The 14813-nt window shown below is 37.3% G+C and overlaps 1 protein-coding gene across 4 annotated transcripts in view; it reads right to left on the bottom strand.

The window, feature by feature from the left end:
- The window catches only part of CDK14 (cyclin dependent kinase 14), a 348887-nt gene that overhangs the window by 107602 nt on the left and 226472 nt on the right, over positions 1–14813 (bottom strand). For all 4 annotated transcript variants that reach the window (XM_080582561.1, XM_080582560.1, XM_080582563.1 and 1 more), the window contains one exon: positions 2320–2368. In XM_080582561.1, the coding sequence (XP_080438687.1) occupies positions 2320–2368 (49 nt within the window). The remainder of the gene's footprint in view (positions 1–2319; positions 2369–14813) is intronic.

Here is a 14813-nt window from a genome sequence, read left to right as displayed (position 1 = left end):
GTGTCAGTTATGAAGTCTCGGAGATTGAGGAGTTGTTTTAAGCAAAATGGGCTTTGTTCCTTTTTGATATTTTAAGAAAACAGAAATTTCATGCAATGTTCTTAAAAGAAATGTGAGGTATCAGCTTTTAAAATTCGTATCTATTGTTTGCCCTGATTCATACAGAGGAGATAATGCTAGGTCTAATTGCTGTTAAAATACGGAAAAACAGTCAGCTCGCTCCTGCAGAATGGATGGAATAGTGTGACAGTATCTATTCACATTACTCACGTATGTATATGGCCCCCAAGCAAACACATTCACATCAGTATTAGTTTCCTTGTCCCTCTTTCCATCCAAATCTAATTGCCTGTGTTGTAATATAATTGCCTTTTCCAAGCTTTTGGATTTCATTAACCACTTTCAAAGAAACGATGAACTTGCAAGTTTGTTCCTTGTTAAAGGACAGAAAATAGATAATTTTATTAACTTTTTAAAATGAAAGCTGTGACTTTCAGGGAATTACATCATTCCAAGCAGCTAGACTGAGGTAGAGTCAAACACTGCAAGATGCCTGCAATGATCACAAGAACTGATAAAATTACTTTGAAATCTTCACAAAAACTAGGAGGTAGCCTCTTCTACAAAAGTCACCAAATTAGGCTTCAGTCTTATCTATACTTGCCAGGAAATTCTCTACAGACTGTTGAAAGTCAGTTGACTTAGGTAGGTGACGACACTCAACCTTCATGAAGGTCTGCACTGGCTTCAGTTCTGCCAGCATTGTCTCCCTCATTACAGGAATCAGAAAGAACGCCTAACGAAGGACTCTGTAGTAATGCAGAAGAAGCTACATTGTCATGACAGTCACCTGGCACTGTAGAAATGAAGGTTCTGACTCAACAGGTGTACATTTGATGCTATCACATCCAACAACAACTAGTTTTAGCAACGACCCTGGTACATTAAGAGATTTCTCCTTTCTCATTTAACCATAATTTCAAAAGTTTTGTTGTTGTTGTTTTTCAATGAAGTATGCCTTTCTGGTTCAGTCCAACATGTTGAACCAAATTGGGATGGGAAGGAGCAGACGTAGAAGGAATAACAGAGTGGCAAAGTGAGCATAAACCTAATTACATTTTGGGCAAACGACTGTGCTATGAATTTCAGAGCTGTACACACACACTAGTGTTAATAAATTATGGTATTGAAAAAGGATTTGGACTTTTACTCTACCAGTAACCATTTTTCCCTTTTAACAAGGATGCTCCTTCTCCAAAATGTTTCATTTCTTCAACTTCAGTGGTGAACACTGAAGAGGAGATGCTTCAGAGTCCTGCTGATTGAACTTCCTGGTAACCTCCTCTTTGAACTTCCTGGTAAACTACCAACAAGATAGCCAGTTGGTACCAACACTAAAATTTGGAATGAGTACCAGAAACAAACAAACAAACAAAAAATGGTAATGCCGTTGCAGCAAAGACTTAGCCCTCTTGAAAATAATAATAATAATGGTCAAAACAGGGTGGACAAAATTCTAAGATTTTTTTCCAGCAGACAAATTGTTGAAATAACTGCTTATCCTACTCATCCAACTGATAATGTGTATGCTTTCTTCAAATATAAAAGATGTTAATCACTCAAGACAGTGCTGCCCAAATATTCTGTCTGCAAAGAATCTTCATATGCTGAGAAATCTTCCAGTAAGTTTTACACAGATGGTTGGCTAGGCATTGGCTACTGGTTTAGTAGGCAACCTTTCTGGATTTTGAGCACAATACCTTTATATTTTTCTCCATCTGATACATGTGTGTCAAGTATCAGGAAACATTAAAAGGAAAAAAAAAAAAAAAAGGTGAATTCACATTGACTTTTTCAGTCAAAATAATTAAAATATACAACAGTATGGTTGTTAGCTCACAGAAATGCTCAGTTGGACCTTGCAACAGAGGATGACTATTTGGAAACAACATTCCATTCAAAGTTGATTAGAAACAGATTATTTAAAAGTCTCTTAACCTCTATAGTTGAACAAAGAAAATAAGATTCAAAACTGATGGTCTAAAGCAATTCTATAACATGTTTCAGTGAGTTCAATATTCTTGCCAATTGACATCCATCCCCAGGAATAAAACTGTATGCCCTGCAGTTTCTCCCTATTTACAGAAAGCTAGCAATTCAAAAAACATTCAAAGTTGAGAGACATGGGAAAGAACAATACTTTTACTATAATTAAAAAGGTTAAAGTCATTTTAAGTTATGATAACTTGAGGTTGGCATGAATCATATCCTTAAGAATAAAAAGCAATAAAATAAAATAATTTAAAAAAAAAGACTTACTTATTCCATGCTTGTCTAAGGTTTTTAGGGCTGTACTGTGTAAACCGTTCTGTAAAAAAAGAGAAGAGGCACATTCAATTATTTATCCTAAAATCAGGATTATTTTTTCAAAATTATTTATTTACTCTCAATTTTCATCATTTTTATGTAACTACTGCAGCTCAAGTCCCAAGACAGGGAAGGAAAAACAGCATAGGAGCAAATGTCACGTAAATACAAACAAAATACTTGCAAACAAACAAACAAACAAAACCAACAAAAACAAAAAAGCATTATGGCAAAAAACTCATTTACCACAACATCACCAGAAAAGGTAATGTTTACAGTTATTTTTCAAATACTTTTGACTGCTAGGGAAAAATAAATGCCTAAAATCTACAATTAATTTGTTTTTTCCTTATCACAAACACAATTCTCTGTGACCTCACTGTCACGTTTCCCAGGAGGTGTAAGAGTAAGTGGGGGTCTGTGTGACACTTAGGGAGGCACAAAACATGAGAGCTACATAAGAGTTCATTATCTAAAGAACATATAACAGATAATCAACAGAAGTAACAAAGTACATGGGGAGCTCATTTCATCAAACGTTCAGTTCTTAAGTTCAGATGTAAGCACTTTCCCTCCCAGATCTGAGAAGATGCTTGCTCTGCATTAGGACTCTTGTTGGCAGAGAATGATGCTATGAAAACTGCTCCAAAAATGAAGAGCTCATACTCCGTTAGTCCTTTGAACAGGACATATGTGCAACTCAGGAAGGAACAAATGTTATCTGGCTGGAAAAATATAAAAACATTTTCCACAACGCCTGATCACACCAAAATCCTACCATGTAGACTGGTACTCACCCTGGCCATCTACCCTAGTGTGATGGCATTAGTTGCTGTGAAGAAATGCTAAATTTGCAAAGTCCTCCATAAAACCACAAAAATATTTAATTTTGTCTCCACTTCACTCATGAGAATGTCAGTTAATAGATGTACTGTACAGTTATCCTATACTGAAACCAGGACAAACGTTATGTTTACATGTATACGTACACACAGCTATAAATGTAAGGTTTTTTGGGGGGGTGGAGTTTGTGTGTGTGTTGAATTCCTGTATTTGTATACTTCACTTATGGCAATATAGTTGGTTTTAAAGATGCAACAAAGCAACAACCCATGGCATATTCAAAAACCTAGCATCGGTGCGGATGATTTTGCTTCTTATGCATATTTTCTTTTCTTTCTTTATCTAAAAACATGTATGCGAAAACTTCAACTCTCATTGACTTTGTTATCAGAAGTTTTTGACAAATTGCAGACCTGCAGACTTTGAGGGCCACTACACATTTAAAAATGTTGTTGCTTTAATCATACTGATTCAGTTAAAGCAATGAAATCACTCCATATTAGATACATCTGACAAGTGTACTGGGAAGTGGAAGCTACATCACCATAACCAGTTTAAACACTGATATAAAACGTAAATGTAATTTCTGTAATATTGTATCTAAATTTATGCAAATAGACTTAAGCATACCATTAAAGACTTTTAGGTATAGATGAACATATAAAACAAAAGTTTGAAAGGCTTTCAGTTTTTGTATTGCCAACAAAAAGTTGCTGCACTTGGAAAATATGTGACTATTATAGATGACCATTAAAGCAGCACCTAGTCAGCTTCCCTATGTTAATTTCACTATGAAGCAAAGCAAGTTCTTTAGTTAAAAAGAGACAACTCGCAGTGACTCTCAGATGTACTGTCATTACACAGAACGTAACAAACTAAAACTATTTGGTTGAATCACACCTGAGGCATCCAGATTAGAACTATAGGAAATGCCAATTTTTTTTTATCCCTGTTACACAATGCATCTACTACAGGTATGACAATTCCCAAGGGCAGATCTTTAAAGCAAATGATCAAAGTAGTCAAGATCATTACTAGATGCAACCACAATTCAGTACCAGTAATGTGGCATAGGAGTCAGTGCCTGTGACTGGGTTTACAGATCCTGGGTGTACAGGAGCACAAATAAAACCTCAGTACTGAATTACTTCTTCTGTGGTGAGTAGTTTAAGCATCATGATGGCATTGAGGACATGATCCAAACTTACAAGAGAGAGGGGTGTTACAACTGAAATTTTATCTGTTGTTTACTGATTCAGCTTCTGGTCTCCAGAGAAGTCTGAGCTCCACTAAGGTCAACAGACGACTTACATTGGCCTCAGCAGGACCTGAACAAGCCCCTGAATTTAAGTTTACAAATGGGAATTACAAATGTATTTGCAATCAGATAAAATACATACCCATAAAAACTACAAGAAAATGAAGACATTCTATACTTTATAAGTAAATAGTCCAAACACAACACTGTGCATTCCTTTGTGACAAAGGACAGAAAAAGTACCTGCAGCTAGACAGCACTATTCCAATGAGGCTAAGATACACATGGGAGTTTGGCTAATAAGGGTGCAGAAAAGCGCTGGGTGGAAAGAGAATTGAACTGACCTGAAGCATTGCTGAAAAGCTAACCTAAATCTATGGAAAGACAGATCTTGATTTTACCCCTCATTTAGGTTTGGCCAGATACTAAGCTGGTTCAAACTGGCACAGCAACCCTGACTTCAACAGTGTTACATCCACTTAAACAGTTGAGAACTGTCATATCCAACATTATTTCTCCAAAGCACTGTCAGAAATTCTTTCTAATCAATTTAACCTATTTTCACTGTGAAACATGGTGTCAGCTACTTGGCCAAATTGCTCTAAGGCCTTGATGTCCAAAGATCTGCTTCAGTTCTGCAAGAAAATGAAAAAAAAAAACATTGCTATGCCAGATGAGTTTTTACTAAAAAAGGGAAACATTGAAATCAGTTATGTAAATGCTGCTATAAAGGACATGTGTAATCAAAACGTATAATCTCAAAGTGATCTTCCTTCTTCCTCTGCCTGCTGCCCTGCTCTAAATCTCTTTTTAAATAAGTATCTTTTACATCATATTTATCAGGCAATCAGTAGAAGAACTAGGGGAAAAGCACAGTAAAGGTGAAGTCCTCTCTACTGAGAGACAAAGTTCAGTCCCAAGTCCTTAATTTCAAACTCCATTCATTTGCCCTGTGACGGGAGGCCATGCTTCTCCTAACCACTGATGTGAACTCTTTTCCCTTTACTCCAAGCAGATTAGAGGATCCTCTCTAAATTCTGTATAAGGAAGGAAAACCCACGAATAAAATACATCTCTCATTTTTCTACACAAATTTTTGGTCATGCCTCCAACCAGAAGCTTGTTAACTTTCACAGACTAGATGGGACTACTGTGGGTAATTAAGCCAGTCTCGTGAACATCCCAGCTTTTAGTAGTTTTCTGAATTAATCCTTCTTCAGAGAATAAAAACCAGAATAACACAACCAGCTGATTTTGATTTTAGAGCTGTCAGAATTGAAAAGCTACAACAATCTTGTCCTCAATTTCTCCATTATGATCCATTTTTTTAAGTCCTGAATTGTGTCAACACAATATAATGTACCTACGAACACCAATCTGATAGTCAGAGGCAATGAAGAGGTAACATGACCTCCTCCTCACTTTTATCTGAGAAGCTCCTGTTTGTGTCCAATTAATGATAACTGGAATTCAGTCTCACAATTATATCTCTATGTTTTCCTCTGAGTTTCTTTCAGAGTGAACTACTCTCATGTATCAATATGGATGCTCCTGTTCTTTATTACTAGATAGATTTAATATAAACAAATCTAAAGCTACACATATGTGACTGTGACTAACTGCATGAAATTATATTTTATAATATTTTCAAGCATATAGTTTTGGTATTTATTTTCCAGATGCTCCTGTTGATTTGACCATAAAAATTAGTAACATCAGCAGTACATCTTGACTGTTTGTGAGATCCTGTAATACTGCAGAACTACCTTGAATGCTCCTCCCAAAAAAAAAAAAAAGAGAGAAATCTCTGCCTTATGAAAAGTAGCAGCATAGGTGGTCCAAATCTCAGTCCAACCATATGGAAAGAACCCTGCGTAGCCAAAACTTACTACCGCTCCCACAGAACTGAAAGGCAAATGGGCACAAGCAAGAATTTCATACACATATTCATATCATCACTCACCCATGTAGCCATGCTTCAGTACATAAAAGTCACTGCCAAGTATGCAGAGCTCACCATCTTTATGTACATGCCCACTCTCTACATCTAGATTAAAGAAACCTGAAAAACTGTACATTTACAGATCAAGATTTGGTTTAAGGTATATTTTGAATCTTTATAGTCCAAACCTTTTCTGATTATTTTTATTAAATGTGCTTATTTTAAATTAAAACATTGGAAGACGGACATGGCAAGCTTATCTGAAATTTAAAGTAAAACTCATGATCTTAATTTACTTTACGCAAACACTTAAATAATTGCAAATCTTTTGGGAACAAATTCAGGAAACAAGCCTTGATCTTCTGAAATTTATCCCACATATATAGTTGTCAGCCTCACTAGCTACCATGTTCTCAGTGTTACAGAGATTGCTATTCACTTGGATGTTGAATTTCACTAGTCAAAGGTGACTTTTCATTATGTGTAATGAAAGAAGGGAGACTTCACTTTTTGTTTAAATCTCGCAGCACCTATAGCTGTTTTACTGTTTGCTTCTTAGAAGACCAATTTAGCTAAATCTTGATTCAAGTGGTGTGTTCATAATCAAATGCTGTCTAAAGAGATCTCTACATAGGACCACATAAGTGAGCAAAAACACAGTATTAATATTCCTTACTGGAAAGAAGTACCAATCACACAATCTTCCTGTAGCATACCATTTACTCTTAAGATTTTAAAACAGCATAGACAAAGAGTAAGCTAGTGTACTACATCCACACCTCCAGAAGACCAGCCTCAGAGCCAACGGTCACTGTTCTGCGGGGCACCACAACTGACCCACTCAGAGATGGTGGGTACAGTTACACAAGGTACTCTTGTAGAGTTTATTCTACACAAGTTATTCTTCTGACAGTAAACAGATTTGATTTTTTAATTATTATTATTTATTAATATTATTATTATTCCAGACCTTATAGCATAGCTTACTCAATGCCTGTTGTGCCATGGAGGTTTTTACAATTCTGCCCCACAAAGAGGAGCATCAATGAAGCTACTGGAAGAAATAACTACAAAATGGAAGCAGAAGTGAGCAGCCAGAGGTAGGAGAGGGAAGAAGTTTCTTCAGCTGGTTTATGTGACAAGCCTGATGCATCAGAAAGTATGCCCTTAGAGCAACTGCTCTTAAATAGTACTCAGCTTGAAGACATAGAAAAGAAAAAAGAAAGCACGTGCCAGAAAGCTCATCTATTATACCCAGCTGTATTAACTAGTCTTAGAAACAGTGGCATTTCTACAAAGCTTGCCTCTTATTTCTTTTAGACAACTGCTCTACAGCAACTCTGTTATATATGCATTCTTGTGTGCCCACATATATACCTATACGCTCTCCACTGCAAACATCATTATCCGCCTGATAAATACGCTCCATCTGACAGCCTTGCATCAAGGACAGGTTCAAACAGAAGAGAATTTCAGCAGAACTCACTAGTGAGCTTATTAGCAGACCACGGAAGAATTACTGGTTTGCTGTGAGAATTGAAAAAATAAGCACTTGCATTTTAAGTAACATAAAATACCATTAGGTTTTATTCTCCTTTATCTGTCAGAAAAACACGTGAACTATTACACCTTTTGCACATTTGCCTTGAAAGAACCTAGAAGAGGTAAGAAGAGCTACATAAGGAATTAGAAGCAGACTGCATTTTGATTTTTAGCTCCTTTTTAACACTACTGATAATCAGCTTCTTGTCTAAACCAAAGAACTTAAAATACAGTTTGACTTCAAGGCATTTTTTATGTTGCTAATCAAAACATGCTGGCTAATATGCATTCCTTGATTAATGTTCTTCTCTATTTAAAACCAAATGTGATTAGCTTAAATGCAAATATTTAAACATCACTATAATTAATATTTTGAAAAGTCTAATGCACAATTTCTTTAAATGGGTTTTCTTTATATTTCTTTAAATTAAACGTCTAAAGTGACTGTCACTGTATTGTGATATGGAAGACTTAGATATGCTATTATTATTGAAGATTTGATCCTAAAAATATGAACATTATGTTAGCTTAAGACACAAAGACAAGCCTCCATGCTGACAAGCAAAATTTTCAAGCCCTATTTGCAGCACTAATTTGCAATTAGAATTTTTACTGAAGACCATTCAAAACTGGGTTTTTATCACAATAATTAGCTAAACTTTGCTTTTTTTGTATGTGAAACATCTTGAGAAAAATAACTTCAATTCCCTGACCTCCATTCCCATCGCTTCTCCTCTCCACCTCTCCCTTCCAACAGCTTTAGCAGAGCACATGTTGTGCAAAGAGGAAGGAGAGAAGCTATTTCTAGAATCTCTGCTAAACATGAACAGAAAATGTAATTTTATTAGCTAGCATTGTCTGAAGCACTGAACTACCTTACAGTGCCATATTAAATGGCTCTACCCTTTAGCAGTGCTCACACTGGCTCCCTTGCATATATACGAGTTACTTTAACTTTTCAGTTTGATGCAATTTTATTTAAAGACTGATGAAAAAAACTGACAACCTTGCTTCTCTTGGGTTGTGGATACCAGAGACTTGAGGAAACACTGTATATTACAGTTTTGCCAAAACTAAAAAAGGAAGGGAAAAAATTGAAATTAATTCTCCTTTTCAAATTCCTCTCTTAGTCAGGTACTCAAATTCCTCAAGACTACATCCATAGCAGCAAGTTAAATGTGCTTGGGACTGTTGTCTGGCCAAATTAAGACCCCTGTCCTGTGTCCATACAACCACAGCACACTCCCAATTCTGCCTTCCAATATATGTGTGAGGCATACTTCTTACTGGGAACTGTCCCCAGTCCATGCTGATTCTCAAAACATGCCTGGGAATTAATTATTTGGAAGTTGTCATGAGCTAAATGCACGCCAAAGACTGCTCTAACAGTTTAATAGTAGAGACTCCCAGTTTGCCTGGGAACACTTGTCATCAGTCTAGATGCAAACAGACAAGATATTGATTCAGTGTGTAACAAAATGTTGACAGCCTTTGGTGAAACTCTGTAGGAAAAACAGTTATGCAAGCTTGAAAAGCCATATGTGCTCACATACAGTATTTGCACGGATTTGTGTCAGAAGAGTTTATTCTCTCAATCCATCCCTATTCTAAATGAAAACTTAATCTTTGGTTGTCAATCAGCTGTGAAGATGCAGGTAGATAGATCGTATTTATAAACCAAATCTATATTTATTGATCATCTGTGAAGCAAAGCAGAATTCCTCAGTCAGAACACCAGCTCTGCAGTGGTTTTGTCAGGCACATACTCAGGATTTTTTTAATAAATCTACGAAGTACCTGTCAATTTCTGGCTGACTCCAAATTATGCAGTATTTCCTATGAATGTTGTTTTCCCTCCCTAGTTTCTTTCAGTCTTCTGCTGTCTCCTTAAGGAGAGTCTCTTTCTCTTAACTCTTTTCACCCTCATCTTATGGATTCTCTTTTAAAAAACAGTGCTTAGTGGATGTTTCCATTGTCTCATAAAAAGGTATTTCAGGTATATTACTTTAGGTTTTCAGGTATATTACTTTATATTACATCTGATAGTCTGTTGAACAACTGAGCTTCAGGTTCCCACTCCATCAGCCCATGATGAAATATTTAACTTTCTTTCACCTAGAAACAGCAATGTATGGAAGCTGAGGCACACTGAACATTGCAAACCATTCTCATATTTTCTCTACCTTGCTTGTTATCAAGTTATTTCTTCTCCTTGACAGTTAACATCTCTTAATGTCCACCATCACCTCATTTATCTTCTGTTCTGACCACATCTTACCTTCTCCCCCTTTGCTCATTGACAGTGTCTTCTGACAAATATCTATTTAACTTCCCAGGACAGAGGTTACACAGTGGCCATCCCAGACATTAATTGAGAATGTAGGAAAAGCAGAAACTTAAGTGCAGATGTTGATATGAAAGGCTTATCTTGCTCAATTATTTGGACAGGACTCTGAATCCAGGAGATATGTCTGGAGGATAAAGGAAGACTCCAAACTAAGAAAAATGGGAGATTTAATGAAGATGGAGAGAATAATACACAGAAATGAGGAATACTCAGACATGAGACTGGTAAGGAAGGAGCTTACTTTGGAATACTGCTCTCTCTCTACTCATGCAGACATAGTAAATGCGTACTTCCATTTTGTTCTTGGAGACATTGCTCCAGCAATACAATCAGTGGTTGAATCTGTTTTAGAGCAGCAAATCTACATATTTATTAAAGTATTGTAACAAAATATTAACAGAATATTAATTAAAAATTGTCAGAGGACAATTTTTATCATTTAAAATCTCTCTGACCAATAACCTCTCACATAGGGCTTCTAAGCTGAATGAAGACTCAAGAATTTATTGAAACAAACTCAGAATCACAGAATCATTTAGGTTGGAAAAGACCTTCAAGATTATCAAGTCCAACTTTGTCATAATTTACTCAAACTGCCTTCTATTTGAGGGCGGATAAGTTATTTTCATAGTGAGCCTGAATGGCTGGGTTTCTTAATACACGAAGTCACATTCAAGATTATAGCAGTCATGACAGCTTCAAAGTGAATCACAGAAGTAACTTTTGACATATTTCAGGATTTTCAAATGCATTTTTTAGATCATCCATGGAAGTAATTTACTAAGCAAGACGTGCGCACGTATGTTTGTGTGCACATGAATATACACATTTGCAAACTGTGAGGACTGAGGCTGAGACACAGAGAAATCTCAAAGAATAGGCCAACTTTTAGAATTAACTATCCATATATTACTTTCAGTATTTGTGAGATGGACAACAATCAAAGATCTCAAAGCACACAGGTAAAATATAAGTTATTTTCTCATTTTGTTAATGGCAAAACAAATTATGGCCATTTTATTTTCACAGTTACAGGCTGTTAAAATTACTGAAGTTAGGAGTTTAGCTCATGTAGAGCTACCCACAGCTACCGTTAGAAATGCATCTGTAATTCAGCATCAGAAAAGTTCTTCCATATTAAGATGTCAGAGATCATCGTTTATGCACTGGCTGCTTCCCAGAATAATCAGACCTTTGGCCATTCTAGTGGAGAAGAGACTAATGCCATGTTTTTCAGTCATTACTTGTTTCTTCTAGTAAAATGTGATTAGTTCCCTGCAGCAGTGGAGTGCGTCCTATCAAATCACAGCATGAAAATTAGTTATTTAAATCTATGCAAACAAGAAATACAATGACATTTTGTTTCAGCTCTCATCAGTCTTCCCAACTCCACAGACAATTAATGTGCCCTGCCCGGTACTTTTTTTTTTTCTTTTTTAAACTATAGTAACCATTAGGTATTAATACTTTCTGTTCAAATCCCATCCTTTTATGCTTACATAGGTCAGTTTATAGCACCAAAACCTTGCCTGAGTGGATGTTGATATCACCAGTGCTGTCTTAAAACTCCCAGTCCACACAAAGACACATAAAGCACAAGAGTTATTTAACCACATATCATATATATTCAAATGCAGTAATTTTACAAATTTTAAAGAATAATGGAATTGATTCGAATTGGGTGAGACATTTCAGATTCCCTCCTGCACTCTGGAGCTAAGAAAAAGAAAAGATTAAGTTATCTTAAATGTACTAATCTAAAAATTAAATGAAAGCATTAACCTCCAATTTTTGCTCCAAAGAAGTCCGTCAGGAAAGAAAAGTCTTTCAGTCCTATACACTGAGAAAATTTTGTCTAGAGTGTAACAACAATTTCAGACCGACAAGAAGGGGATCATGGCCAGCTGAGCATCTGTGGATGGAGACAAGCAGCCTTGCCGTAGCCAGAAAACTGTGCACAGAATGGCACGAAGAAAGGCTTTTTTTGTTTTTCTCATTTTCTTTTTTTCTTTTATTTTTTTTTAAGTAGCTACAGAGAACCTGGTATCCATGACTAAACAGCTCCAGTGACCCTAACAGCATGAGCAAACAGCATAAATCCAGCACAGTCCATAGGTCAGAGCACTATGTGCAGAGCCTGCTTTAGATGTTGGCATTCCAGTGTGATTCCAGAAGTGATGGTTTTGCTGCTCTCACAGCTCCGCATTTTACTAGCAATTACCCAGTTTTGGGGTACATAAGCCAAATTTGCTTGTCTAGTTAGATTATTCTTTCTATTGCTGTTTCTATTTCTAAAAATCAGTGAAAAGAAACAAAAATACTATTTTTTTTTTTTCCCTCCCCAAGGTGATGCAGGATAGGGGTTTTACAAAAGGAGCATAGAACATAATGTGTATTTCAAGCAACTACAGAGGAGGGCTTTTTCCTTTGGAGTGCTCTCAGACCTCCACACTGTATGGGAATTAAGGAGCTCAGCACTTTGCATTAACAGGCCCTAGAATCATTAAATAATTGCCAACCAGGATAATAATTACTCTGACTTGCAAATCTACATACTTCACAGAGGTGGAAAGGATCTGAGAGAACAAAGAGGACACCAGTGGAAATTGTGAAAATACCAAGTGACCATTATCTGTCTTAGAGGCATCTTTCGTACTTTCCCCATTCTGCATTTTTACAACTATTATATATTCATAGCTGACAAAATCCACAGTCTGGGACAAAGAAAATAAAAAGAAGTTTAACACAATGCCTGTCTAAAAATTAGATTTAATGAAGTGCCTACTGTGGATTTATTTCCTGATGTTCTTCTGTGGTAATAAACCCACATCCCTTAACACACTTGGAAGGCAAACAAAAATTAAACCAAGAAGTTTCTTGGCTGCCATCTGCTGTTCAAAACTTTTCTTTCACACAGAAGAAAGAACAAATGCAAAGAACCTACACCAATGTCTCCAAGTTTTCTCCTTTCCTTTACTTTCCTTGGATAAAAACAGTGTCTTTGGAATGCAGTTAAAAACCACTGTATTTTGTAAGGATTCTGCATATATACTCAATAATTAATCAGCACCATGAATGAAGAAGGCAAAAGCTTGAATACTTAATGACACACTGGCTTAGGAAAAATACAGTGAAAAACTGTATTCATTAAAAAGTTCTCTCTACTAACTCACTGCAGAATACTAGAGAACGATTTGATTATGCAGCAATAAGACTGCGCTAGGGCAGAGACTGAAAAACAAAATACAAGCAAGATGTCTGCCTCCCTTTTTCTCATAGCTTTGCTTTATTACTAAAGTAAGCCTGACAATATATTTATTTCATTCTCTTTCACTTTCAGAACTACCTAGATATCTCCTTTTCAAATCCTGTGCCTCACTTCCCACTTCTTCTCTGTCCCAGAGAAGCTACTATGATACTGGGAATCTAATGAGTAAGACAGGTGCAATGAAAGAGGAATCTCCTCTACATCTGACTTATAAGAGGACTTGGAAATTAGTCTTAAATGAAACAATGACAAGTTGTCACAGTTTATGACAAAAGCTGAAGGGACTACCATCTGCAGTAAAGCAGAACCAGGAGTCTACAGAGAAACCTCAGGCATGCTAGGAGTAAGACATCTGAAATCATAGAATAACAATCATTAGGGTTGGAAAAGACCTCCAAGATCATCTGGTCCAACCACCGCCCTACCACCAATATCACCCACTAAACCATGTCCCTAAGCACCACGTCCAATCTTTCCTTAAACACCCCCACGGATGGTGACACCACCACTTCCCAGGGCAACCCATCCCAATGCCTGACTGCTCTTGCTGAGAAGAAATTTCTCCTCATTTCCAACCTGAACTTCCCCTGGCGCAACTTGAGGCCATTCCCTCTAGTCCTATCACTAGTTACCTGTGAGAAGAGGCCGACCCCCAGCTCCCCACAGCTTCCTTTCAGGCAGTTGTAGGGAGCAATGAGGTCTCCCCTGAGCCTCCTCGTCTCCAGACTAAACAACCCCAGTTCCCTCAGCCACTCCCCACAGGACTTGTGCTCCAGGCCCTTCACCAGCTTCATAGCCCTTTTAAGGATGGGCTCCAGGGCCTCGATGTCCTTCTTGTAGTGAGAGGCCCAAAGCTGAACACAGTACTTGAGGTGTGGCCTCACCAAAGCAGAGCGCAGGGGGACAATCACCTTCCTGGTCCTGCTGGCTGCACTGTTTCTGATACAAGCCAGGATGCTGTTGGCGTTCTTGGCCACCTGGGCACACTGCTGGCTCATGTCCAGGCAACCATTGACCAACACCCCCAGATCCTTTTCCTCTGCACAGCTTTCCAGCCACTCTCCCCCAAGCCTGTAGCGCTGCATGGGGTTGTTGTGGCCAAAGTGCAGGAAAGTTCATGTTTGGAAAACAGTATTTCTAAGATTGCCAGTCAAAAGGTCACAAGACTACAACATATATATGCACACATAATTTGACCATGTACTTCTCAGTCTTCAGGGAGCAAACTGTTCACTTCTTCTCATAC

The sequence above is a fragment of the Anser brachyrhynchus genome (genome assembly GCF_964034855.1).
Source record: "Anser brachyrhynchus genome assembly, chromosome: 2".
NCBI lineage: Eukaryota > Metazoa > Chordata > Aves > Anseriformes > Anatidae > Anser > Anser brachyrhynchus.
Note: the sequence above shows the minus strand (reverse complement) of the source record. Positions and strands in the feature narration are given on the sequence as shown.